This window comes from Nicotiana tomentosiformis, chromosome 1 (genome assembly GCF_000390325.3).
Source record: "Nicotiana tomentosiformis chromosome 1, ASM39032v3, whole genome shotgun sequence".
Taxonomy (NCBI): Eukaryota; Viridiplantae; Streptophyta; class Magnoliopsida; order Solanales; family Solanaceae; genus Nicotiana; species Nicotiana tomentosiformis.
In genome coordinates this window covers 157,062,528-157,089,378 of record NC_090812.1, presented here as the reverse complement: position 1 = coordinate 157,089,378, position 26,851 = coordinate 157,062,528, and the positions used below count along the sequence as shown (strand labels likewise).

Here is a 26,851-nt window from a genome sequence, read left to right as displayed (position 1 = left end):
CCAAGTGCCAGCGCCCCACCGCAGGCAGATGCAAATAGTGTCGCGCGCGCCGACAACACCACACACGCAGACCCTGATGCTAAAGACAAAGTTACCGCCAACGGACCTATTTCTACTTTGTAGAAAACTAAGTCCTTTTCATTGTAAATATAGAGTAGTTTTACTTCATTTACTTTCAATGTGCTTCTATAGCTTAGATAGGTCAAGTCATATAATTTTGATTTATTTTTTTAAGCATTATTAGGGGATCAAGCATTCAAACATTCAAAGCAAGCAAACATTTCTCTATATTGGTCTATCCCCCTCGACGCCGTGTAGCCTTTTGTAATAGCTTTCATTCATTAATGCAATCAACCTTCAATCTCAATTGCTCATTTCAGTTCTCTCAATTGCTCATGACATTGATTTTCCCGTACGGCACTGACAATCTCGTCTAGCGTACGGAGGGGACCTCAATTGGCAGACAATAATCGCACTAACATCGGTTGCTTAGCCTTACGTCGCCCTTCCAAGAAATCTCAGGAAGGCGCCGCGTAACAGTACGCATGCACCAAGCAAGCAAAACTTTCAAACACAAACTGGACATTATATTACTAATAATAGACCGCATCACTGTAAAATAGATGAAATGACTAAACAACATCAAGATACTATTTAAAAAGAAAAAGTTACAAACTATGTTGCTAAAACCTTCAAGAGAGTCTCCAACAAGTCTAACACTTGTCATAGACATGGCTAATAGAAGTCTTCTAGACATAACAAGTTTACCAGATCCACATCATAGAGTCATGGAAAATGCAATACCCACAATGGCCTATTCCTAAGCTGCATTACTCCATAATTAGACAGAACAAGAATTAAAATACTCACTTAGGAGAAGCCTTTAAAAATTCTTCCATCTCTTTCCTGCAAATGCCTGTTAAAGCAAACATGTTGGGACAATTCCTCTGAGTTAGATCCAACCACCTGTACACAGTTCATGGTAAGTTGTAATTAAAATCATGCTCTTAGTCCTTATATGCAGGGAAACCTGGATCTGCAAAACTCATAAAACATGTAAGACTAACTTCCGAAAGCAAATTTCAAAACAAAGAATAGTTGGGAAAGCAACTAGCCTGGATGTGCTCTGGTCAAGGAACCTGACTGCATATACAAGCATTAACACATTTGCAAGATAATTTTAATATATTATCAATGCATGCGGTTCTCATTACAAGACATTCTTAAACAGACCCCTAAACCAAAAAAGAGGACAACCCCCAAGAAGATGAAAGAAACACTTGGGATGGACAACCAAGAAAAAGACTTAGGACAAAAAACTTTAAAATGGCATAGAATTTGCACAAATCTGAATCAATTCAATGATATATGATACCAATGGAAATCTGATCGGGAAGTCCTAATAATCATGGAAAAGTGTGTGAGGTGAAAATGGTAGGCTTAGAATAATCTCCTTTGGTTCCATTTGTTATAACACTTCTTTCATTTTAGTTTGTTACAGAAAGAGTGACATCTTTCTAAGAGAACCTTTGGTATATACCAAAAGTCCTTATTTCTTTTCTAAACTCCGTGCTCAATTAGATACCGAGTAAATGAAACAAAGGGAGTAAAAGATAAAGCTCTTGAAAAGCAAAACTTTACAATATATTGTCCTACTAGGCAATTCTATGAGCAATTCAGACATTTCGTTTATGTAACAATCACGTACAGACACTTCCAGGACTAACATTAGGGAACAAGCATTGACTCAACTGGATAAGGTTACAGTAGCGTGACAGTACATATAAGTGATAGGCTGACCGAAAGAACCTACAACAAATAAGCATCTCAAGTACTCAGGGAGTAATATCATTATGTGTATTTGACAAAAATATATAAATTATGGTTAGTACTTAGTATTAACCAGTATACTATGAGGTACACGTAGACTTACTACACTCATACTAATTTTCTGTAATTTAAAAATGTTCTTCCAATAATATAACCATATAAAACATCTTCTCGTCACATAATAATGGATATGGATGGTGAGAATTAGAATGGGCCAGAAATATTACAGAACTCTAATGTAATTTTAATTTATGACCATTATAATGTCAAATCAGAAACGTTACTCTTAGACCTTAAAGAATACTTATTACTGAACTCCCAACAGATCAGAATTAATAACCAAAAACTGTTCCAGACAGCCACAAAGCAAAAAAAGGACAAGTTTGTCAAAAGACATGAACAAGCAAAGAGCTTCATAGGACGAAGTAACGAACTGAAGGAAGGACGACCAAAATAAAATTTTGGCAGGAGAAGTGGCAGAAAGGTTACAAGGGTAATGATATGACAGATAAAATGCATAATGCACAGAACAACATGTGAGAACCAGAAAAGCATAAAACAAGGGTTGAAATTTCACATTTGATAGCACAGAATTGAAAACCTGCACCACCTGCACAGTGGAAAATGGTAGTAAGGTATATCTCATGGCAGGTGGCCTTTCCTAAAAGACAATGACTTTTGGGAGAAATCAAAAGATCAACCATAAGAAACAAGGAACCAACCTATCCAGGATATACTCATTAGTTTCCATAACCATCCTGTAGTGATGGCTGCTGATAATTATACCCATTACCATTTTGTGCATATCCATGCTCGTTGCTTTCGTCGTTGTAATTAATACCAACTGCATTGGTCTTGCTAGTAAGTTCTGCCTCTTCTTTTTCCCTGTTCCACTGCTCTATTCTTGCGCGCCTCTCTTCACTACTATCCCGAGTTGGACTTCGATCCCTCCTGCCACGAGGGCTCCTGCTCCTACCCCTCCTATGTCCAGGACTTGTAGTATGCCTCCTACTCCGGCTCTCATGATAATAATCTCTATCATCATACTTTCTACTATGACTCCTGTGAGAGCGCTCGTCATAGCTACGATGCCTGTAAGGACTTCGACTTCTGCTTCGGCTTCGACTGTGCCTTCTCCTGTACCTCCCAAACAACTGGTGTCTCAGCTCCCTAAAAATTGTCAGCATAAAAAGGATAAAAGTCAGCAACAATTCAATTTGTAAGACACTGAACAAATGGTTAACAAGTTCTCCAAACAAAGTGAATAGCAGTAACCTGCCGATCCTCTTAAGATGCATAAAGTTGCAATATCCACCACGGTTGCAGCTGTTCTCTTCGTACTGTCTACAGGTGGCTTCACGGAAATCAGTTACAGGAGAGAAATCAACAATGATGGGCCTCCCTGCAGTTTTTATTACCAGCAGAAGTTTGAGGATCATACTTTGAAATATCTAAACCAGGAAAAAAACTAAATAATAGGTGTTGACAAGCCCATTAACCATAATACAGACAAACTGGTTCTCAGCCTTTTTACCATCTTAAGAAATCCCACTTAGTCCAATACTTCTACAAGGAAAGCATTAGTTAAATGAGAAAGTTACCAGCATAAAATCTTCCTGTAAGATTCTTAAGAGCATTTGAAGCCTGCTCTTCTTCTCTAAACTGAACATAAACATTGCCCACCTGCATGCACACATAATGCAAAAAATAAAATGCTTACCAATAATCTAAATCAGTGGAATAAATCCAACAAAAGCACAGATAGCTTACCATGTGGTCCGCCAAATTATCACAAACATTCAGGCTCTCAATCTCTCCGTACTTGTTCAATTCTTCAAATAAATCTTCATAAAAATCCTGTAACAACACCATAATAAGCATATGCCTCAAAACATCCGACTAATGACCCACCGATAAAACATTACCAAAACATGAAGCATGAACCAGTTCACAAAGTCAGTCTTTTTTATTCTAATATTCATAGGATTATGGAAAAGAAGTGACAAATTTGCTAGTTCTTTAGGGATTAGGCAACTCCAAGCCTAGAAACATCCAAATCACAAATCATTACTCAATCAATTAATCAACACCATCTCAGTCCCAAACCACTTGGGATCATCGATATAAATATTCTACGTCTGCTTCGCTCTATTCGGGCATATTTCACTAATTCTTAAAATAACCAACTTAAATGGGCAGACAAGCAGAAAAATTAAGCTAGTTTTCTGAGGATTCTGTAAGAGTTTTTAGCCAAAATTGTCCCTTATGTTTTGGGGTAAGTTTAACTTTGTCCTTTATCTATTGCCCTGAGCACTTATTGTCCTTTAAGTTTGCTAAACTTGAGCAGGTTTAGTCCATTTAAGAGTTTTTAGCCAAAATTGTCCCTTATGTTTGGGGGTAAGTCTAACTTTGTCCTTTATCTATTGCCCTGAGCACTTATTGTCCTTTAAGTTTGCTAATCTTGAGCAGGTTTAGTCCACTTAACAAAAGACCCAAACTAGTGAGTAAAAAAACTTTCAGTACTCAAATTTTGCAGAACCAATGTAGTAAACCTAAAACCTGTTTAACGGGTCGGATTGACCCGGTTCCGGACCGGCCTAGACCGGTAGTAAATCGGACCGGCCCGGACTGGTGGAAAGGGACGGGTAGGGCTGAGTTTGGGGGATTTGGGAGTTAATCCGTATATATTGTTTTACCGATTAATCGGACCGTTCAAACCCGGTCAATGAAAATTACTGTTGAACCGGTTAACCGGACCGACCCGGTTGAGAAAAATAGTGACCGGTTGGTCACCAATCCTGGCCGGTTGCCAAGTTTTTAAAATCGGGCTTAACTAGTCCGGGCCCATCCGATGAAAAATTGAACCGGAACGGTTCCGGGCCTAAGGGCTCGGCCCACCCCTTTGTCACCTTTAAGATTGTAGAAACAAGTGTGATAATTTTAAAAAAATAGTCGTTGAACCGGGTCGGGCCGGTCCGATTAACCAGTTCAAAAGTAACTTTCATTGACCGGGTTTGACCGATCCGGTTAACCAGTAAAAAAATATATACGGACCTACCCCCTAACCCCCCAAACCCAACCCTACCCGGACCCCTTCCAACGGGCCGGGCCGGAACCGGGTCAACCCGACCCATTAAACAGGTTTAGGTTCATTACATCGGTTCTGCAAAATTTCAGTACTGAAAGTTTTTTTACCCACCAGTTTGGGTCTTTTGTTAAGTGGACTAAACCTTCTCAAAATTAGCAAACTTAAAGGACAATAAGTGCTCGGGGCAATAGATAAAGGACAAAGTTAGACTTACCCCCAAATATAAGGGACAATTTTGGCTAAAAACTCTTAAATTGACTAAACCTGCTCAAGTTTAGCAAACTTAAAGGACAATAAGTGCTCAGGGCAATAGATAAAGGACAAAGTTAAACTTACCCCAAACATAAGGGACAGTTTTGGCTAAAAACTCATTTTGTAACTCCAATCCCAAAAAACATCCAAATCATCAAACGTTAATTGATCACTCAAGTAATCAAATAAGCCTCAGCCAAAAGTAGTTGAAGCCAAGTATATCAATAATTCTATATCCTGCTCCACATTATACAGACCCGTTTCACTAAATCATAATATAACTGAAAGAAATCCAGAAATGAGCAAAAAGATTTCCTAGCTTTACTTCAAAATGTTCCAGAATTGAAATATCCAATTCGTAAAATATCAATTAATCAACTAAACCCCAACCCAAACTAACTCAGTTCGACCATATAACTCCTCTATATCTGTTCCTCTTAATTCGGACCTGTATCACTACCAAAACCTCAATGAACCCAAATCAGTTCGCAAGGGCCAATCATAAATAATCAATCATTTATTATATCAGCAGCACTGCAATCCCAAACTAATTGAGCTTAACCATATAAATCCTCTATATCCCTCTTCTGTTACCCATTTCACTAATTCATAAAACATCTCAATCAAATCCAGCATGATTTGCAAAGTCACCATAGTAAAATCACAAAAAATTGATCATTTAATTGACCAGCTATGCCTAAATCCGATAGACTAGTTTAAGTCGAGTACGTAAATCCCCTGCATCCATTCCCTTCTATTCAAACAAACAACACCTATGCCTCAATCACAAACAAGTCGGATTTGGCTATATGAATTCTCATTGACCATATTACTCCATACAAACTCATTTCAGGCTAATATTATAAAAATAAAAATAAAAAGTACTAGAAGTTCATTATATTTTCTGCTGAATCATAAATAAAAGAAATTCATTAACAAGCAGAAAAATTCACAATTTTTAAAATCATATAGATCATAGAATATCAATCAATCAATTAATCAACTATGCTTCAATCTCATAGTACTTTGGGTCTGCTAAGTGAACCCTTCTATATTTATTTATTTGATAACCGAGAAATCCCGAGGGCCAGTAGCACACAGTTTGAAGCTCGGAGGATAGTTGGCCCACCCTCTACTCTTCTCTACTTAAAAAGATCACAAAAAATAATCACTTAATTAATCAACTACACCTCAATCTTACTCCTCTACATCAATTCTGCTCTATTTGGACCCGTTTAACTAAACAGGAAAATAACTCCATAAAATCCACAAACAAGCAGAAAATTTGATAATTTTGATTTTTTACCTCAAAAAGTTCCTGCATATAAATACTCAATATATGTTCCTCTCTGTCGGACTCAATTCACTAAAACATAAGATAACTTAATGAATTCATTAATAATCTTAAGAAAACATAAGATAATTAATGGATTCATTAATAATATTTAGAAATCAATCATTTAATAAATCAACTACAACTTCATCCCGAACTAATTAACCATATAGATCCTCTATATCAATTCCTCAGAACATTACAATAAATCACAAAATAACTCAATGAAATCCAGCAAGGGTCGACCATTAAAAATCAGAAGAAAAAAAATGGATCTTTTACTTTACTGTTACTCATTCTCAAACTAGTTGAGGTCGACTATATAAATTGTTTATAATTGTCCCTCTATTCGACCACATTTTGCTAAAGCATAGCAAATAATTCAAATAAAATACGCAAACGAGCAGACATTTTGCTAGTTCTAAAAACAATAAGATCACTACATATCAACTGACCAACCACGCCTCCATTTCAATAAACCACAAAATAACTAAATAAAATCTACAAACAAGTAGTAAAAAATTTCATAATTGTTTTTACCTCAAAATGTTCCTGCATTTTGCGAGGATCAATGGGCTGACCATGAACATCAACACCAGGAGTAATCATATCGGGCCTTTGATACATATTCGAAAGGAGAAGCGTTGGGCTAATACTGGGCTTTGTATGAAGTCTAGAACAACGATCTCCATGTCTACATGCACCAATTTTAAAGTAAAATGGACAATTCACCCTGTCTTTCTCTGTACCGAAAATCGATGCTAAGTGCTCCGCCATTATTACCGAATTGGATTGTTATAAGTCTCTTCTGCTAGGGTTTTTTGGGTATCAATGAAGGAAAATGGAGGAGGAGGAGAATTTTTATATGGAAAGAAGAAAGTTTCCGCATCTGCTCCTTCTGGATAGTTCTAAAGCGCTGAGTTATTATTCCTACTACTTAGGGTGTGTTTGGTTGGAAGGAAAATGTTTTACTTCCAAAATACTTTCTTACTTATTTTTTGGTGTTTGATTAATTTAGACAAATTCAATATAAGACGAAATGAATAAGGCAAAAGAGGGTGGTAGGTCAAGATCTAGGGATCGTAGCAATGTTTAGGGGGATGAGGGGTGGTAGGGGTAGGCGCAAGGGTGTGGAATAGGGTGAGCATTTAGATGTTAAAGATTGAGAGAGATGAAAAATATTTTATCTTTCCTATTAATAGAAGTCATTTTCCTTTAATTGAAGAAAAATAAATTTATAAAGAAAATATTTTATAAAATATTTAAATCAACCAAACATGAAATAATTATAAAATATTTTCTTTTGTACCAAACAACCCTTAATCTGTTTCAAAAAAAGATTAAATATATTGAACCTCCGATATTGAACCAGGGGCGGCCCAACCCTAAAGCTTTAGGCCCCAAATATTTAAGGGCCCCAAAATTACTAGTATTTCTCTAGATATAGTAATATATTATTTATATAATTTTCTTTTTATTATTGATAAATTTATTTCTTTATTGTCATATTAATTTTTAATAACTCGATTTTTTCATCTAATTAATATAACTAAAATAGTTTTCTGTCAATCTTATTTTACTTTTTTTACTTAATTATATTTCTCTATTCATTAGTTGGTCACGCAACTATATCTAATAATCTAACTTATTATTTATTTTCCTTACATAAATTATACTCTCTCCGTCCCAATTTATATGAAAGTGTTTGACTGGACATGTATTTTATGAAATAAAGGAAGGCTTTGAAACTTGTAATCTTAAATAAATCATAGAAGTTTTTGGGCTAGAAATCATCTCATTAATGGTAAAAAAAAAAAAATCTAAAGTTGAATTGTTACTAAATATAGAAAGGGACTTACTAAAAAAAAAAGGAGTCACTTATGTTTTCTGCGTTATCCCATTTAAGTTGTGATGCAATCAACGTTAAATTTATTTAATTTTCTGTATTTTATAACACTAAGTTCTCATTTTTGTAAATTCCACATCCTCACTTGTCTAATTTTTTTAAAAACGATGTTCATTAATATATATATATATATATATATATATATTAAAGCCTCTTATTAAGATTTTGTTTTAGGCCTCCGATGAGATTGGGCCGCCCCTGTATTGAACCCATACCACTATTAAAGTCTGTTTGAACTGAAAAAAAGTTTACTTTCTGTTATTACAAAGTCTTTTATTAAAATAAAAGTAACCTCTTTTAATAAGATATTGTCATTGAACGAAAAGTCAGGTGGTTTGCCCGAGTGGTAAAGGGGAAGACTAGATTTTCTGCACAGAATTGCGCGTGGGTTCTCGAACCCCACGGCCACCGTCTCACTCCTTCCATTTTTTTATTTCTTCACCTTTACTCCAAGAGACAATTTTTTTCGTTTTCCTAAGAGAAAATAATTCAATCCCTCTATATATACGATAATTCTTATTAAAGTCATTTTTAAATCGTATAATTCTAATATAATTATAGTACTAATATTCTAAAAAGCTTACAATTATAAATTATAACCATTAGGTTTACCGTCTATTAGTGCCAATAGGCATCTCCCACACAAAGGTATATGCGGAAAATTTTGCGCTGCCTTCATTTTTTGAATATACTAGTCTTAAGGTATGCGCATTGGTACACGTACAGTGCGCGTACCCTATATTAACGAATAATTTTTTTTATAAAAAAAAGTATAAATTCTTTAGTATAACGAATGTTATTCCTATTCAGTTAAGTGTACCACATTCTTTTGTATCCCTCTGGTATAATAAATTATTTTGTCGTGAAATTATAAACTCATAGTTATTGATTGTCTTTGTTGCTTAATTGGAATAAAGAATGGTAATTCGGACTTCCATTTTGTGAGAGACAATAAAGAGAATGTTGTACCCGTAAATTTTTTATTATTTTTGGTGAGAAGGAACTTCTTTGCTTTGGCTAAAGGAATTATCATTTTTTAAATTTCAGAAATTTAATGATTAATTATTTTGAAATCCAAACACCATAACTAATTGTTTAACTGTTTAAATTGTCATCTCCTTTCATTTTCTCGAAAATCCAACCAATAATATTTAAGAAAATTTCTCATGTTTGCTAAAATTTCATCCTTCGTTTATCTAGAAAAATTTCATCCTTGCTAAAATTTCATCCATCTATTATTTCCCAATCTTACGGAACTTTAGGAATTAAAAAAAACTTTTCAAGTAAAAGAAAATTAAATATATAACAATGCCCTCTTTATATTGGAAACAATTGTCAAAAAGTGCAAGAATAATATTTGAAAGAAAAAAATAAATATTATATCTAAAATAATGAAATATGTTTGAACTTTTATTGGCAGAACATACATAGATTTTTTACCTCAAAACTAATATTATCCGACACTTCATCCTCTCTTGTAGGATTAAAATAGGACACATGAAAAATGATACTGAAGACATGTGATACTGAATTAGATGCAACAAATCTTGATTATAGATTTAAAAAAATACTCAAACAAAAAGTAAACGAATGAAGATAAATTTATATAAATACACCGTAAAAGAATAAAATTAAGGGAGAAAATAAAAGGTCCAAAAGAAAATTTCAATAGTGGAAGTCCCTTGACGAAGGAAACAAAATCTGCTATATTACGTGCTCTTAGTAAGGAAGAATTTAATATATAAAATTTAATTGATTTCGAAATTTTAAATATTAGAAAAATAAAAAAATGATTATGTTTAAATATGAAAAAAATTAATAAATGACTATTTTATCTGTAATGACAAAAAATATCATCTTTAATTTAAATTTTTATTTCTCTATTCTAATAATTCGAAAATCACTATTTATCATTTCTCGAACCATCCGTATAATTTTCAGAAAAATTTATTTGCACATACAAAACAGAGAGAGCTAGAACATAGAAACGGACAGAGTGAATACATAGAGCAGAAAATTGATCTCCTCTTCGTAACAAACGCACACCTACTCACTTTACCCTTTTCTTACTCATTGAAAACAACCACTCACATGGAGAGGCTAGAAAAGAAAACACTAGATAAATTAGGAGAGCTCCATCGTCCAAAATTCCATAGCTCCCAACTTCAAAAGCCACGAAACACCAAGATCTAAGGAGTTTTTCATAATTTCAAACCGGGTAAGTGTTCTTTATCATATAGTGATTATATTTCATAAATTCATGCTTATATTCATCGTTTATTTTGGATTTAGATGGAAGAAAATTGAAATTTTTGTAAAACTTTCCAAAAATGAAAACTTAGGATTTGAAAGCTAATACGATATCAGAATTCGATAATTTTTGTATGGTTGAACTCGTATCGGAACGGGTATTCGGATTTCGTAAGTTTTTTTGGGATTCGAAATGTGGGTCCCACTGTCGATTTTTAAAATAAATTTCGAATTTTTATCCGAAAATTAGTAATTTCATATGAAATTAATTCCTACGATTCTTTGTTGAGTATATTGAATTGTTTATGACTAGATTTGAAGTTTTCGGACACGATTTTGCGGGGCAAAGTTTTATTGAAAATTTGGAATCTTGAATTTGGTTGCAAAGCGAGATAAGTGTCGTGGTTAACTTTGAGTTAGAGAATAGAACCCTTGAATTATTTGTTAAGTGAATTTCATCTGTAATGACGTGTAGGCGGTGACAAGTGCCTATATGTCGTCAAAATTGATTGTTTGCATAATTATCTGAAAATCATAAATTATTTTAATCATGAATTAATTATTACATTCATTATTTTTCTCATATTCCTTGTCCAATATTATGTTTTGAGTTCATGCTATAATTACTATATGCTTATTTGAATTATGTGTCTTAATTGCTACTTGACATTTAGCATATTAAATTTCCTATTTTCTCCTTGATTTTCACAATTAATTGCTACTTGTCATTACTTATTTTCTAAATAAATCATAATAGTTGTATGCTTTGTTGTCTAATAATTTCTTATTAAATATGATATTTATTGGAGTATTTTTACATTTAAGAGTTACTTAATTATATTGTTGGAGCGGGTTGCACGCCGCAACGGAATTTAATTGAAAGTTTATATTGTTGGAGCGGGTTGCACGCCGCAACAGATTTTATTCTAAGTTTATATTGTTGGAGCGGGTTGCACGCTGCAATGGAAATTAATTGAGGGATTATGACTGCTGAATTGACTTCAATTATTGATATGATCTATCGATCTTACTTTTATTCTTGTTATTATTATTATTATTATTATTATTATTATTTTATTATTATTATTGTTATTATTAGTATAGTGTACAAGTTAATGTAAGCGACATGCCTTAGCCTCGTCAATACTTCACCGAGGTTAGGCTCGACACTTACAAAATACATGTGGTCGGTTGTACGCATACTACATTCTGCATTTCTTGTGCAGATATCAGAGTTGGTCCCAACGGCGTACCATATATTTGCCCAGATTCAACTATCAGAGGAGACTTGAGATATAGTTGCACAACGTTCGCAACTCTGAAGTCCCTTTCTACTTTATCTTAGGTGTGTGTTTTCTTTCAGACAACTTTATTTTATTCAGACCCTTGTTTGTATTATTCTAGAAGCTCGTGCACTTGTGACTCCAGTTCTGGGATGGTATTTAGATATCGTATTATTTTGATTTGCTCATTTAAATTCAGATATTATTTCGCTTGTTGGTTTCTTTACTATTTAATTAAGATAAATTGTCAAAAATGATAAAATTATTCTAACAGTGGCTTGCCTAGCAAGTGAAATGTTAGGCGCTGTCATGGTACCGAAGGTGAGAATTTTGGATCGTGACATTATCCCATGTGAAATATATTTTTAAAGGATAAAAAAGGCGAACGATATTTTGTTAAACGCCTTCGTGCTTTTAGTATAGTATAGATAATTGAAAGAATTTTTATTTTGCTACATATTAACAAACTCTTTACAAAATCATATTTAAATATTTTTCTAGTAAAATCTTTTGTTGTTCCAATAGGTGGCTATTAAAAGTATCTCTGTAACCACCCTACTAAACTTGGCAAATTTTATTACTAATTCAGTTATAAATTGATTACAAACTCAATAGTATGGGATTTAGCAAAAACAAAATTATAAATCAAATTTTAGTTTTTAGGGCAACTGTAAAGAAAATGTTTACCCTTTTGTTTCTTTCCTTACTTGATATATGTACATATGTCTTTTGGGCACGTTTTCTTGTATATGTTATTCACACAATTCAGTAGTTTACTGTCAGACATTATGCATTTCCTACACTTATTTCATGTTTTATCTTAGACATATGCATAAGGGTGTTCGATAGGTAGGCTCGGGCACTCTTCATGGCCCATCAGTTTGGGTCGTGACAAAAGTAGTATCAGAGCAGTTCTGTCCTAGGGTTGTCTACAGACCGTGTCTAGTAGAGTCTTGTTTATGATTGTGTTATGAACTACATTTATAAACAAGAGGCTACAGGACATATAAGATGTTATCCTCTCTTCTTATCTTAGATCGTGCGATATAAGGATTTATTTTCCTAACGATATGTTATGTTTTCAGCGATGTCTCCGAAGGCTACAACCGCTCATAAGGGAAGTCCGTGGCTAACGAGACTACTAGTCGAGCGCCACGAGTTACCAAGGCTCGGGGAGAGTCTAATAGTGAGATTCCATCTTAGACTTCACATACCCCGCCCTCTCTAGAGGAGCTCCGAGGGGCACCAGCTCCAACGCCTGCCCCTATACACTTAGTTCCTCAGCCAGATACGCCAGGTCAGGAGATGAGAGATGCTCTTCAGCTATGACTCAATTAGTAGCTGCACAATCTCGGCATCAGGAAGTAGGTATTGGTCATACAGATAGGTCCATCAGTGCGAGGGTTCGTGATTTCATTAATTTGTTCCCTCCGGCATTAACTAGATCAGATCCAAACGAGGACCCTCAGGTATATATCGATAGGATACAAAAGGCTTTGAGGGTAATGAAGGACACTGCGACTGAGTTAGTTGAGCTAGATTCCTATAGACTTCGGGATGTCGCAGTTAATTGGTATGAGTCTTGGGAGTTGTCCATAGGTGAGGATGACCCTCCAGCGGTATGGCAGGAGTTTACAGAGGCTTTTCTTCATCATTATCTTCCACCAGAACTTAGACGGGCCAGAGTTGATAGGTTATTGACCCTTCGACAGGGTAATATCAGTGTTCGGGAGTACATCATTCAGTTTGATTCTCTGGCTAGGTATGCTCCCACTATTATAGCTAAGAAGGAGGATTGGGTTAATCGGTTCATGATGGGGTTGGAGCCGCACCTGCTTAATGACTGTATGTTAGTCTCACTTCAGCCAAGCATAGATATTTCTCATATTCAGGTATACGCTCAGGGTGTAGAGGAGCGTAAGCAGAAGAAAAGGGCTGATCGTGAGCATTATAGGGGCCAGAGTAAGAGAGCTATATCTTCAGGTCCTTATAGTGACTTTCGAGGTGGTCAGCGACAATAGTACCTGAGGTATCTAGCCCAGCCATCGTCTAGTGCACCTCCTCAGTTTGCCAGTAGGAGATTCGATCGTTACACATATTCAGGGCCCAGTCAGAGTTCCAGGGCCTCTAGTTCTCAGTATAGGGGTGAGTCAAGTCAGATGAGGCCACCCTTGCCACGATGTGCTCAGTGTGGTAAGCAACATGCCAGGTAACGCCTTGTAGGGTTGGGTATTTTTTTATACTTGTAGTTATCGAGGCCACATTATGAAAGATTTTCCAACTAGAGATGGTGCATGTATAGTTCAGTCAGCGAGATATGAAGCCAGTTCATCATCATCAGTACCCCCCTCCCCCTCCCCCCCGGGCAAGGTTCACAGGCACCAGCTGGTCGTGGTAGAGACAGAAGTGGAGAATCTAGCTAGAGCGGTCTTCAGAACCATATTTGTGCATTAGCGGGTCGACAAGATCAGGAGTCATCACCTGATGTTGTTACAGGTATATTATCAGTCTCCTCATATGATGTATATGCATTGATTGATCCAGGTTCCACCTTATCGTACGTCGCTCTGTTGGTTGCTAGTAAGTTTGGGATAAAACCTGAGTTGATTGAACCTTTTGAGGTCTCTACACCTGTTGGGGATCCAGTGATAGCTAGACGGGTATATAAAGACTGTATAGTAATAGTTCATAGTCGTTCTACAGTAGCAGACCTGATTGAGTTAAATATGGTGGAATTTGATGTTATAATGAGTATGGATTGATTGGATTCTTGTTATGCTAACGTTGATTGTAGATCAATGATGGTTCGGTTCCAGTTTCCAGGGGAGCCAATTCTGGAGTGGAAAGGTAATACTACATCGCCAAGAGGTAGGTTTATTTCCTATCTCAAGGCTAGGAAGATGATCAGAAAGGTCTATATTTATCACCAGTTCGGGTACAGGATGTGAAAGTAGAGTTATCGACCCTTCAGTCTATCCCGATGGTTAATGAGTTTCCCGATGAGCTTCTAGGCCTTCCGTCAGAGCGGGAGATTGAGTTTCCTATTGACACATTACCAGATACCCAGTTGATATCTATTCCTTCGTACAGAATGGCACCTGCAGAGCTGAGAGAGTTGAAAGAACTGAGGGATTTGCTTGAAAAAGGCTTTATCAGACCCAGTACATCATCGTGAGGAGCACCTGTGTTATTTGTAAGAAAGAAAGATGGTTCCTTGCAGATGTGTATTGATTACAAGCGACGATCAAGAATAAGTACTTGCTCCCGAGAATTGATGATTTATTTGATCAGTTGCAGGGTGCCAGTTGTGAGCACGTGATTTTTGCCTGGCGAAAAATACTCCTACAAATTCAAAATAGGTTTTTCTAATTATTTTATTTTTTATGGAAGTTTTAGGAATTTCTTGTTAATTGTTGCTTGCATTTAATTGCATATTTAACATTTTAAAATCATGAGAAAAAGACCAAAAATGTCTAAAATATTTCATGCATAGCATTTTAGGTCTTAATTGCATTTAGGATATAATTATATGAGTTAATTGAATTATTAAACAAAAACAAAAAAAAATGGTTGTTTTTTCATATTTAGCTTTTAGTTTTAAAATTAGTATTTTCCTTTCATTAGTTTTAGGTTAATTAATTATTTTAATGTTAGAAATAGATAATTAATTCAATTCTACAAATTAGATTGTTTTAGAACTTAACTTAGGTTTTTAATTAATTTTATTAGGATTTAAAAATTCAAGAAAACAAAATGAAAGAAAGGTCTTGTTTGGTTCCGGTTTGGGACAAAGTCATTTTTTTAGTAGCCCAATTTCCCTTGACCCATCAGCCCCTATCAATCCCTCAGACCCGCCTGTCCAAACCCGCCCCACTCCCTTCTTCAATCTGAGCCCTTCAATCCATCCTCATCCAATGGACACAATCAACTCCCACACACCATATAAAATACCGATTATAACACCCACCAAAAAACCAAAATCTAATCCTTCATCTCCAACGGCGCCCCCACCCCTTCTCCGCCTCTCTGCTGCCAAACGACCCCCAAACTCACGAGAAAAATCAACCCACTCGCCTCACGTGTTCCCTCCTCTCTCCTCTTGCCACGTAGCGTAACTAACTCTGACAATAGAATTATTCCTTCCGGATTTTTGCCTGTCTAGAGTCTTTTTGAGGTGATTTTTAGATTAATGGGAGCCATAGATTAATTGACAATCGATCCATGCCCTCTATTTGTCCCAAAATTGTCCACACAAAGAGTTGAGGATTTTCAGATTTGGAAGGAGGGCAGGGCTATATATATCTAAGGTCTTGAGGAAGAAAAGGAGAAGAAAATCAGAGACAAATTTTCAGGTAAAAATATTTAGGACAAAATTTGAGAGAGGTTATTTTAAATCAGTGAGTTTCTTCTACTTGTTTTTGGTTTCACTGATACAAAAGGGAGAGAGAAAATTTCACTTTAGTTTTGGTCTTTTTCTTGCATTCCGAAAAAAAATTCTGTTTCTCGCTTCTGGGTTTTGTTTTGAGATGGAGATTTAGTTGAGCTGAGGTTTTTCCGGTCGCGGTCCAGGTCATTTTTCTTTTCAAGTTCCGTCATCAATTTTGGATTTTGGTTCCATCTCACAGCTGGTTTGTTAGAGATTTTACTTGGATATTCTTATTAAATACAAAAGGTCTGATTGTTTCCTATCTTCTCGGTATTAAATTTTTCTTAGTATTTTTCTTCAATCTTGTTTGTTAATGTTGGAATTTAAATGTTGTATGATTGAAGTAACTGATTCATGAGTTCAATTTTAATACGATATTTTAGTTCTTTAGCTTGTTGGTTTCCATGTTAAGCAGTTACATCATTTGGGTTAAACTTTTGAATTCTGTGAAGTAATGACGTGATACAGGTCCAGTTTAGTCTTGAAAACTAACATGTTATGTTTTATTGATAAAATCATGATCCTGCTCATAAGTGGAGTAAGAGATTTATTAGCTTTTGTTGATGAGCCTATATGAATTTTGTTTGGGTCTGATTGAGATAAGCACAAGATTATGCATATACTGCTTTCGTTATATTGTCTTTATTTTCGTTTAATTTGTCAACCTCTCACTTTAGATTTTATTCATTCTTGAGCTAAAAGCCACAATGGTCATGGGCCGTTTATGATTATAGTGAGAGTTCTGTGGAGTAAAATCGAATGGTACATTTTCCTTGGCTAAGGAAAAAGAGACCAATTTACATGAATCTATCAAAAGCAGAATGCCTTTTAGCTTGATTGCTTTAGTTTCGAAAAATGTACTGAATATTCTTATTGCCAATCCATCTAATTACCATAGCGATGGGCCTTACGAAAAGTTCAAACCGCATACTTTGAAAGTAGTTGAAGAAATGAATAGCGTAGCTTGCTTTAGGCGCGATTGACAAATCCTCGTGGCCATGGGTACGGTTTCCTTGGCATAGTCACGATACGTAAATCCCATTCAGGTGTGTATTTCATGTGACCCGACCATAAATTCAAACAATAATAAAATAAGCATGTCGTAACTCGCGGGTGCATTTCATGTGGCGCGGTTTACGACGTGCGCCAAAATGACAAGTGTACGACATCGTGACTTGTTCCAAAAATAATTTCATAAATAATTAAAAGTGGTTGAAAAGTAAAAATGCACAATAAGCTTTAAATATATAATAAATTAGATAATTAGGTAAATTAATAATAGTTAAGCGACCGTGCTAAAATTACAGAACCCGAGAATGCCTAACACCTTCTCCAGAATTAACACAATTCCTTACTCGGTCTTCTGATTTTCGCTGACTTTTAACAGAGTCATTCTTTCCTCGATTTGGGATTCTAGAATTAAATTGGTGGCTTGGGACACCATAAACTATCCCAAGTGGCGACTCTGATTAAAATAATAATCTCATTTTGAATAATATCACTTAAATTAGAAAAACTCTCCTTCCCCTGCGGAAAAAGAAGGTGTGACAGCTCTGGCGACTTTGTTGGGGATCGAACCCAGAATCTCTGGTTTCGCAGACCAGGGTTCAGAATTCGAGCTTAGAAAAACTGTTATACTTGGCATTTGTCTATTAAATGATTTTTACGTGTTTGAACCTAATGTGCTAAATGTCACTTTTTACCGCTTTGATATTATGTGAACTGTATATAAATTGCTACGAAACCCTCCTTCTCTTTGAGTCTTCTAAATCTTCTGGGGAGCGTGCGCTTTGCGTGGCTTCTTTTCTGTTAGAGTCATATCCTAATCTTGGAATGAGGTTCAGACAAGTTGCAAAGCCGGTAAAGCTTCTGTATTCCCGATACGCTACCCCCCCTCCCCCGACTCGAGTTGTCCGCTCGGGTAAGCCAGGTCTAGAACAATACACCCAGGATTTAAACTTTGAATAACACAGCCTCATGCCGGATCCCTAGTAAGTACGTTTGCTTGCATCACATGCATTTGACTTAGGGGACTCAACACAGGGGTTGGGTCCGTCTAGGATAGATGTACCCGAAATTAAAGGACCATCCTGATGCATTATTTACGTGCTACTTATGCATTAATTTGCTTGGCTTGTATGTTGATCAGCTTCTTGATAATCCCGGTATTCAAAAAAATCTCATTACTCTGTCAAAATGTTAAAAACAAAGAGAGAAAAGCATTTCAAAACAAATCATATTTTTCTGTGCATCAAAATTGACCGAACTACGCGGGTTTGATTTTCACCGAATGTGAGATACGTAGGCAACCCTCATCGGGTCCGGCCCCGTTTTTGCAAAAATAACCAAAAAATGTGAAAATGCGTCATTTTGTCATAAATAAATTTATGGGATGTCATTTTCTGTCCAAATAGCCAGAAACGTCCCAACGGGGCGCCGGAAGGCTGTTTTGCAAGAATAGCCACCTATGGCTCTTTTTCTAATTTTGGCCACTTAGCAAGTATAGCTTTAAAATCTTCATTTCTGATGAGCTGAAGGGCCGTATTTGCAAAGGTGGCTTTGAGTTGTTTGAGTTTTATTTTGCAAAAATAATCTTTCTTTTGGGGTCAAAATATTCTTTTTTTAAAAAAAATCAAAAAATCACTTGTTTTTAACTAGTCGCCTTAAATTAAAATGTACAGGATGAGCATTGTTGAAAGTATACCTTTTCGAGTCGTAGACGAGATTCCACTAGGAGTACACATGTGGTGGAACGACCTAGGGGAGGTCAGAAAGCGTTCTGTGACAAAGGCTTTAGGTGGGTTCACTGGTCTTCTGGAGATTAAACCAAGGGTTGATATTATCGAAGCTTTGATACCGTTTTGGGACCCGGCACACAATGTTTTCCACTTCTCTGATTTCGAGTTGACCCCCACACTAGAGGAGATAGCAGGTTATGCTGGTTTAGAAGGGAAGCTAAGGCATCAATATCCAGTAGCACCAAGAACTATAACCTCTCATAAGGTTTTGGACCTTCCGAGTATTAGCCGGCAGGTTAAAGATGAAAATTTGGCCGGAGAATTCAGCACATTCCGTTTCTTACACATTCGGTATGGGGACCCCCACAGGTTTGAGGCTCCGGACACTGGTTTGAATCATCAGGGAAATAAAGACAAATGGGAAACACGTAGGGGTTTGGCCTTTGTGATGGCATTTTAAGGCACTCCGATATGCCCAAGGAGTGACGGACATATAGAATTGGGGCTCGCAGGAGTAGCCGACTTTATGGTCAAAAAGGCTAATGGCACTATCATACCGATGATTCTCACATAAATTTATCGAGCTTTAACCGCTTGTCGAGCTAGGACAAAGTTTTTTGAGGGTTGCAACTTGCTTTTACAGATGTGGTTGGTAGAACATCTTTGCCATCGCTCAGGTTACATGAACTACAGTATGACCAGACTCAATTGCATCGAAGAATATGAAAACCGAGTAAACGGTCATGAGTTGCCAGAAGGTACTGAGGCATGGCTCACGTATTTGGGTTCTTTAAACACAAATCGAATTGAGTGGACTTTCGGTTGGCTCTCGATCGACGAAGTTATTTACTTGTCCGCCAGAGTGTACTTTCTTTTATTAATGGGCCTTCGGTCTATTCAGCCATATGCCCCGCATCGGGTCCTACGCCAATTGGGCAGGTACCAAATAGTCCCTTATGACGAAAATTTGAGTCCACAGGTTATTGAACTATGCCCAAAAGCCACATTCCTAGAAGAAAGAGTTCGCCATATTTGGCACCAATGTAGGTTCCTAGAGCCACAGACTCAAGTACGGGATTTTTCCACAGGTGAAGTAGGATCCAACTACGCCACATGGTATGGTAAAAGAATTTGGGTCGATCAAGAACCAGAACAACCCGCCAAAAGGCCCCATGTCCAATAATTCACCGATGGAGCGCGAGAGCAATGGGTTTGGTTAGCTAAAGAAAAGGAATACCGGACTACTATAAGCAAACTAGAAGAACAAATTGAAAAAAATCAAATTTGATAGTAGTTTGCAGGCAGTTGAAGATGAAGGGGAAAAGAAGAGGTTGGCTAGGGAAAATGAAGCCCTTCGAGCCCAAATCCAGAGAATGAAAATAGACGCCAAGACACCGGTAAGAAGTGAGAGAGATGAGGAAATTATAACCAACCTAAGGCGAAAAGTGCATGATTATGGTTTTGACTTGACAAAGGCCGAAAGAGACTTGTTAAATGCTCAAGCAAAGTTGGCCAAAGGTGCGGAAGAACAGGCTAGATTAGCCCACCAGTTGAAGCAGAAATATGACAAAGAAGTAGCAATTTTACAGAAAAAGCTGGTTGCCCTGGAGAATGAAATGGTCAGGCAAACAAAGGATTTTAAGGTAGAAAGAGAGCATTGCTACGCATTGATTTACCAACTACAAGAAAGCATGCAGTAGTTACAAGACCAAAACAACACAGATACACAAGTGTTGGAGGCTCGGGCCCAGCAGATTGGACGTTTGCTTCAAGAAAAGGTGTCATCAGAATGAGGATTAAAGAGATAGCTGATTATGTTGTAATGAAATGCCATGAATGTGAAGACATGACCAGGTCTATATTTTTTGCTTCTGTGATGACATTCGTTCGCCAGGTGATGGTTGACCTAGACTACCTTCAAGAAGATATTGCCCGTAGGCCCGTGCGGAGACCGGCTGATGTCCCGCAAAACCCCCGGAGTACCAGTGGAGGCTCTTATGTATTTTTGAGTCTGTATTTTACTTTTTCTCGAGTTTTGTTCATCTTTGTCAAGGCTATTTATTGCTTTATTTCGAGTCTGTAAATTTTATTTTGTAGTCAATACTACTTTTAAGTCCTTGTAATAGAAAATCCAAAAAGATGTATTTTATTAATGAAGTATTGAAAACCCCCAAAAAAATTCTTTTCTTTCCTTTCGCATTTATAGCTCTGAACTACGTAATAATCTGATTCATGCGGCGTCATGATACATATGCAATCCCCATAGGATTCGATCATAGTCTTAAAATAAAAAAAAAAGAGGAAAAAAATTAGGATTTGAAATTTGGGAAAAGAGCCGGGATGAAACACATAAGCCGTCGCAAAGCACTTAGAAACGTTTAACTGCTCAGGTGCATTGCATCCCCAATATGTGATTCCCTATCTGTCAAATGCTTCAAAACTGACCAAGTTATTGTGTGTGCATTAAGACAGATTTTGTTTAGGTGGTTAGTTTGTTGGCATCCTGACAAGTCACCCCTATAACACCAGATCAAAGCGCAAGGCAGTCATAACTAGAAAAGAATCAGACATGGGAGTTGTTGACCCACCAAGGGAGATGGTAGAATCTGAATCTGGACTGAAAGAAGAGGTCCACAGGTTGAAGCATCAAATGGCAGAAATGTATCAAGCCTGGATCAGGGGGCATCCTCCACCTTCATTCCCTGCTAACTACACAAAAAACCCCGCTTTCATCCCACCACTGTCACAATCCCAGGATCCCATTATCATTGATCTTTCCCCTCAGTATGCACCAGACTTTACCCCTTACCACCACTACTCTAGAACCTTATCCCAAACTTTCCATGCTCTACCAGCCAAAACAACCGCATACCCTGCCCCGACATCTGCTCCTATTTTCGTAGCTCCTCCGCGAGTTACCGTCCACCGATCTTCTAGTGAACCTGTGTTCGAAGCTCCAAATACCCAATATTCTGCTCCAGAACCAACTTTCAAAGTCACAGATCCCTATACCCCTCACTTTGAACCTCCTGTTGAAACTGAGAAACCATCCCGGAGCATTGAATAGGATGAGATATTCAAGAAAGTGAAGAGTTTAGAGCAATCTTTGAAGAACATGCAAGGGATAGGAAGCCAAGTAAGTGTGGCTTACAAGGATTTATGCTTATTCCCTGATGTCCAACTGCCCCATGGGTTCAAGATGCCCAAGTTTGACCTGTACGATGGACATGGAGATCCTGTGGCCCATTTGAGAGGCTTTTGCAGCAAGATGAGAGGCGCCAGTGGGAAATACAAATTATTAATGGCATATTTCAGTCAGAGTCTGAGTGGGACGGCTTTGGAATGGTACACTTGCCAAGACGCTAGCAGGTGTTACACATGGGATGACTTGGCTCAGGCCTTTGCTCGGCACTTTTAGTGCAATATAGACATTGTCCCGGATCGCCTATCTTTGACCAAGGTAGAGAAGAAGCCCAGTGAGAGCTTTAGGGAATATGGTTTCATATGGAGAGAACAAGCTGCACGGGTCAATCCTCCAATGGAAGAAGATGAGATGGCCGAGTACTTTCTTCAAGCACTAGAGCCTACTTACTTTCGCCATTTGATCTCAGCCATAGGTAAGTCCTTCAACGATGTGGTAAAGATGGGAGGAATGGTGGAAGAGAGATCAAGTCAAGAAATAGCATGAGCTACTCCTCCATAAAAGCAACCACACGGGCAATTCAAAGTGGCACCGGAAGCCTTTTAGGCAAAAAGAAGAAAGATGATGTCGCTATGTTTGTCTCTGGATCATGGCATGGCCCAATGGGTTCACCTCACCAGTACACCCAACCTCGACCCCAACCTTAAGCCTATACCCAAGCTCCATATAATCCATCCCAAAATTATTTCCCACTGCAAAACCCTCAATATTCAGTCAGACCACCCCAATACCATGTTCACCATGCACAGTCATATGCGCAACCCCCTCCTTACCCGCAATGGCGTGCTCCAACTCCACAAAATCCTTATCCACCCCCACAACCACACCAAAACCCTACTGGTCTAAGCTTTTGACCAAGGCCGGATTATAGAAAAGAGAGGCAGCAGCGCAAAGAAACCTTTATCCCTCTTGGAGAGTCGTATACCAGTTTGTTTCAAAGGTTGAGGCAGTTGGACGTTTTGAGGCTGATTGAGTCAAAGATACCAAATCCGCCTCCAAGGAACCTTGACTATTCCCTCAGATGTGCATATTGTTCTGATGCCCCAGGGCACGACACAAAGAAGTGTTGGCATTTGAAGAGGGTGATCCAATAGCTTATTGATACAAAGCAAATTGTGGTCGAGAGCCTAGAGGTGCCAAACATACCAAAATCCTTTGTCTGTCCATGCAGAGACACATATGATTGAGATAGTTCATAAGGATGGGGAGCCCAAGAATTCTTCCAAGTCTGTCATGATGATCCGTGCTAGCGAAAGAAATTCAGTTAAGGCTCCAGAGTCAGCAAAAGCAATGCCCTTGACAGTCTAAGGGATGACGGATAAGCTAACCACGCTCAACATCAAGCCACCTGTATAAGTCGTGAAAGGGTTCCCGAAAGATATTGGAGCAAAACAGAAAAAGCCAAAAGTGGTTGTGCCAGGAATCCCAAGCAAGCCTGTCATAATCGTGGAAGGGGCTCGTATTACCCCTGTTGTTATTAAACCAGTGACCCAGCTGCCAGTAGTTGATACCAAGGTTGTTCCGTGGAATTACAAGCAAGTGATAGTAACGTATAAAGGGAAAGAAGTGGAGGAAGAAGTCAATGAAACAGGAGGACTGACTCGTTCCGGGAGATGTTTTACTCCAGAGGAATTGAGGAAAGCCAAGCCATGCAAGGATAGCCAAGTCCCAATAAAGAAATCAGTCACCGAAGAAGAGGCAGAAGAGTTCCTGAAAAAGATGAAGGTGCAGGACTATTCCATTGTGGAGCAGTTAAGGAAAACACCAGCTCAGATTTCTCTTTATCTTTGCTGATACATTCAGACGAACACCGCAGAGCCGTCATGAAGATTTTGAATGAGGCCCATATTCCTGATAAGATCACGGTGGACCATTTGGAGAAGATAGCTAACAAGATTTTCGAAGTAAACAGGATCACCTTCTCAGATGATGAGCTTCCTATGGAGGGTATAGAACACAACCGAGCTTTTTATCTCACAGTGAAGTGCGAGGATTTCATTATTTCAAGGGTACTGGTTGATAACGGTTCTAGCGCAAATATTTGCCCTCTGTCCACTTTGCAAAAATTAAAAATTGGTACTGAAAGGATCCACATGAACAGTGTATGTGTTCGAGGTTTTTACGGAGGAGGGAAAGATTCTGTTGGCGATATAATTCTCGAACTGACAATAGGGCTAGTTGAATTCATTATGGAGTTCCAGGTGCTAGATGTGGCTGTCTCCTACAACTTATTGTTGGGCAGGCCCTGGATACATGCTTCCAAGGCTGTCCCGTCTTCTCTGCACCAAATGGTAAATTTCGAATGGGACAGGCAAGAAATAGTTGTGCACGGTGACGAGAACTTATCTGCTTACAGTGACACATCTGTCCCGTTTATTGAAGCTAAAGATGATGAAGGGCCTTGGGTCTACCTGACTTTCGAAACAGTGTCAGTTGAGAATATTCCTGAGGGAGAATGCCTTCCAGGTCCGAAGCTACCCTCCACGTCCGTCATGGTAGCAAATGAAATGCTGAAGAATGGTTTTGTGCCGGGAAAAGGTCTGGGTTCATCTCTACAGGGTATTATGCATCCAGTGTGTCTACGTGAAAGTCTTGGCACATTTGGTTTGGGATTCAAGCCCACAGGGAAGGATGTGAAGAGGGCTAAAATGTTGAAAAGGAAGGCATGGTCACTTCCTAAGCCTGTTCCACACATCGCCAAGTCTTTTGTCAAGCCAGGGGTCGCACAACGCCCAATATCAGTGGTCCCAAAACCTATGGTCGACTTTGATGAAGAGCTGATCAAAAGGTTCGAGAGTCTATTTGATGAGATTAATATGGTAAAAATCGGGGAAGGTTCCAGTAATGCCGATGTGCAGCTTGTTGGGCCAAATATGAAGCTTAGCAATTGGAAAGCTACTCCTCTCCTCACCCGGAAGGAGTTTTGGTAGTTTGCTTTGTTTTCCTTTCTGTCATATGGGTTATTCTAGGGTTGTAATCCAGATTTTTATTTTTGCTTGTTTTAATGTACAAACCCTTCTATCCTTTTATTTTCAATGAAATACAATTTTTCGTTTTCCGTTATTCTTGATAACGTTTCATTTTTGTTTCTTTTTTTCTCTCTGTACAGTTCTTTTTATGCTGGTTTCAATGACATGACATGCATGAGAAATTTTCAGCCAAATCTTAAAAGCCAATCTAATTCTGAAATAACAATCCAAGAAGTACAGTGTGATGATGAAACAGAATATGATGAAGAAGCGGCATTTGAGGAAATCAGTAGAGAACTAAAACACTTTGAAGGAAAACCCAAGCCTAATTTGAATGAAACTAAAGCAATCAATTTAGGAGATCAAGATAATATTAGGGAAACCAAGATAAGTGTGCAACTGCAACCGCAAATCAAGGAAGAAATAATCAAAGCATTGTTTGAATACAAAGATATCTTTGCATGGTCATATGACGATATGCCGGGTTTGAGCACTGATTTGGTAGTTCATAAATTGCCAACTGATCTTACATTCCCTCCTGTCAAGCAAAGGTTAAGAAAGTTCAAGACTGACATGAGTGTGAATATTAAAGAAGAAATCACAAAGCAACTTGGGGCAAAAGTCATTCGGGTCACTCAATATCCCACTTGGTTAGCTAATGTGGTGTGAGTACCAAAGAAGGATAGTCCAAAGGATAACTTTCCATTGCCGAACATCCATATTCTGATTGACAATTGTGCCAAGCACGGGATCGGGTCTTTTGTGGATTGCTATGCGAGATATCACCAGATCCTGATGGATGAGAAGATGCAGAAAAGACAACATTCATCACGCCATGGGGGACATATTGTTACCGGATAATGCCATTTGGTTTGAAGAATGCTAAGGCAACTTACATGAGGGCAATGACTACCATATTTCATGACATGATACACAAGGAAATTGAGGTTTATGTAGATGATGTGATCATAAAGTCAAAGAAGCAGTCCGACCATGTTGGAGACTTGAGAAAGTTTTTCCAAAGGCTCCGCATGTACAACCTCAAGCTCAATCCGACAAAACATGCATTTGGTGTACCATCCGGGAAACTATTGGGATTCATAGTCAGTCGATGCGGTATTGAGTTGGACCCGTCAAAGATCAAAGCCATCCAAGAATTACCACCGCCAAAGAACAAAACTGAGGTGATGAGCCTTCTCGGAAGGTTAAACTACATCAGCAGGTTTATTGCTTAACTCACGACAACTTGTGAGCCCAACTTTAAGTTGCTGAAGAAGAATGCTGCGGTTAAGTGGATTGATAAGTGTCAGGAAGCATTTGATAAGATCAAGAGTTACCTATCAAACCCACCTGTGCTGGTCCCGCTGGAACCTGGGAGACCTTTAATTCTCTATTTGACGGTCTTGGATAATTCTTTTAGTTGTGTGTTGGTTCAACACAACATCACGGGCAAGAAAGAGCAAGCCATTTATTATCTCAGCAAGAAGTTCACCCCTTATGAGGTAAGTATACTCTTCTTGAAAGGACATGTTGCGCCCTGACTTGGGTGGTACAAAAGTTGAAGCATTATCTGT

General features: G+C 37.8%; 2 protein-coding genes and 2 long non-coding RNA genes across 7 annotated transcripts in view; 3 read left to right on the top strand and 1 right to left on the bottom strand.

The window, feature by feature from the left end:
* Positions 1-629: 629 nt before the first annotated feature.
* Positions 630-7,399, bottom strand: LOC104113076 (splicing factor U2af small subunit B-like). 4 transcript variants are annotated; one of them, XR_690158.4, is made up of 7 exons: positions 7,044-7,399; positions 3,601-3,687; positions 3,432-3,513; positions 3,106-3,232; positions 2,553-3,000; positions 2,408-2,440; positions 630-966 (listed from the first exon to the last, which is right to left on the bottom strand). XR_690158.4 is itself a non-coding variant. In XM_009623169.4 (6 exons), exons 1-5 carry the CDS (start codon positions 7,278-7,280, stop codon positions 2,571-2,573), a joined length of 963 nt encoding a protein of 320 aa, XP_009621464.1. In that variant the 5' UTR covers positions 7,281-7,399; the 3' UTR covers positions 630-2,440; positions 2,553-2,570. The 4 variants fall into 4 exon arrangements, 2 of the variants coding, with proteins under 2 accessions (XP_009621464.1, XP_009621465.1); XR_690157.4 differs by having other exon boundaries at positions 2,408-3,000; XM_009623169.4 differs by having other exon boundaries at positions 630-2,440.
* Positions 7,400-10,376: 2,977 nt separating this feature from the next.
* Positions 10,377-12,144, top strand: LOC138904144 (uncharacterized). The gene is made up of 2 exons (XR_011413381.1): positions 10,377-10,627; positions 11,886-12,144. It is a non-coding gene; the product is annotated as an uncharacterized lncRNA (long non-coding RNA).
* Positions 12,145-13,267: 1,123 nt separating this feature from the next.
* Positions 13,268-13,963, top strand: LOC117280751 (uncharacterized). Its single transcript, XM_033660499.2, has one exon. The coding sequence runs from the start codon at positions 13,268-13,270 to the stop codon at positions 13,961-13,963; it is 696 nt and encodes a 231-aa protein (XP_033516390.1).
* A 1,714-nt stretch (positions 13,964-15,677) lies between these two features.
* The window catches only part of LOC138904143 (uncharacterized), a 29,806-nt gene continuing 18,632 nt past the window's right edge, over positions 15,678-26,851 (top strand). Inside the window, exon 1 of the long non-coding RNA XR_011413380.1 lies at positions 15,678-16,294. This is a non-coding gene — a long non-coding RNA (uncharacterized lncRNA). The remainder of the gene's footprint in view (positions 16,295-26,851) is intronic.

Bases quoted from the DNA above. Each gene is read 5' to 3' on its own strand.
- LOC104113076 (XM_009623169.4), bottom strand. From the start codon at position 7,280: ATGGCGGAGCACTTAGCATCGATTTTCGGTACAGAGAAAGACAGGGTG. The intron at 3,514-3,600 runs GTAAGCTATCTG...GTGTGCATGCAG, and splicing joins ATAATTTGGCGGACCACATG to GTGGGCAATGTTTATGTTCA. The intron at 3,001-3,105 runs GTTACTGCTATT...GACAATTTTTAG, and splicing joins CATCTTAAGAGGATCGGCAG to GGAGCTGAGACACCAGTTGT.
- LOC117280751 (XM_033660499.2), top strand. From the start codon at position 13,268: ATGACTCAATTAGTAGCTGCACAATCTCGGCATCAGGAAGTAGGTATT.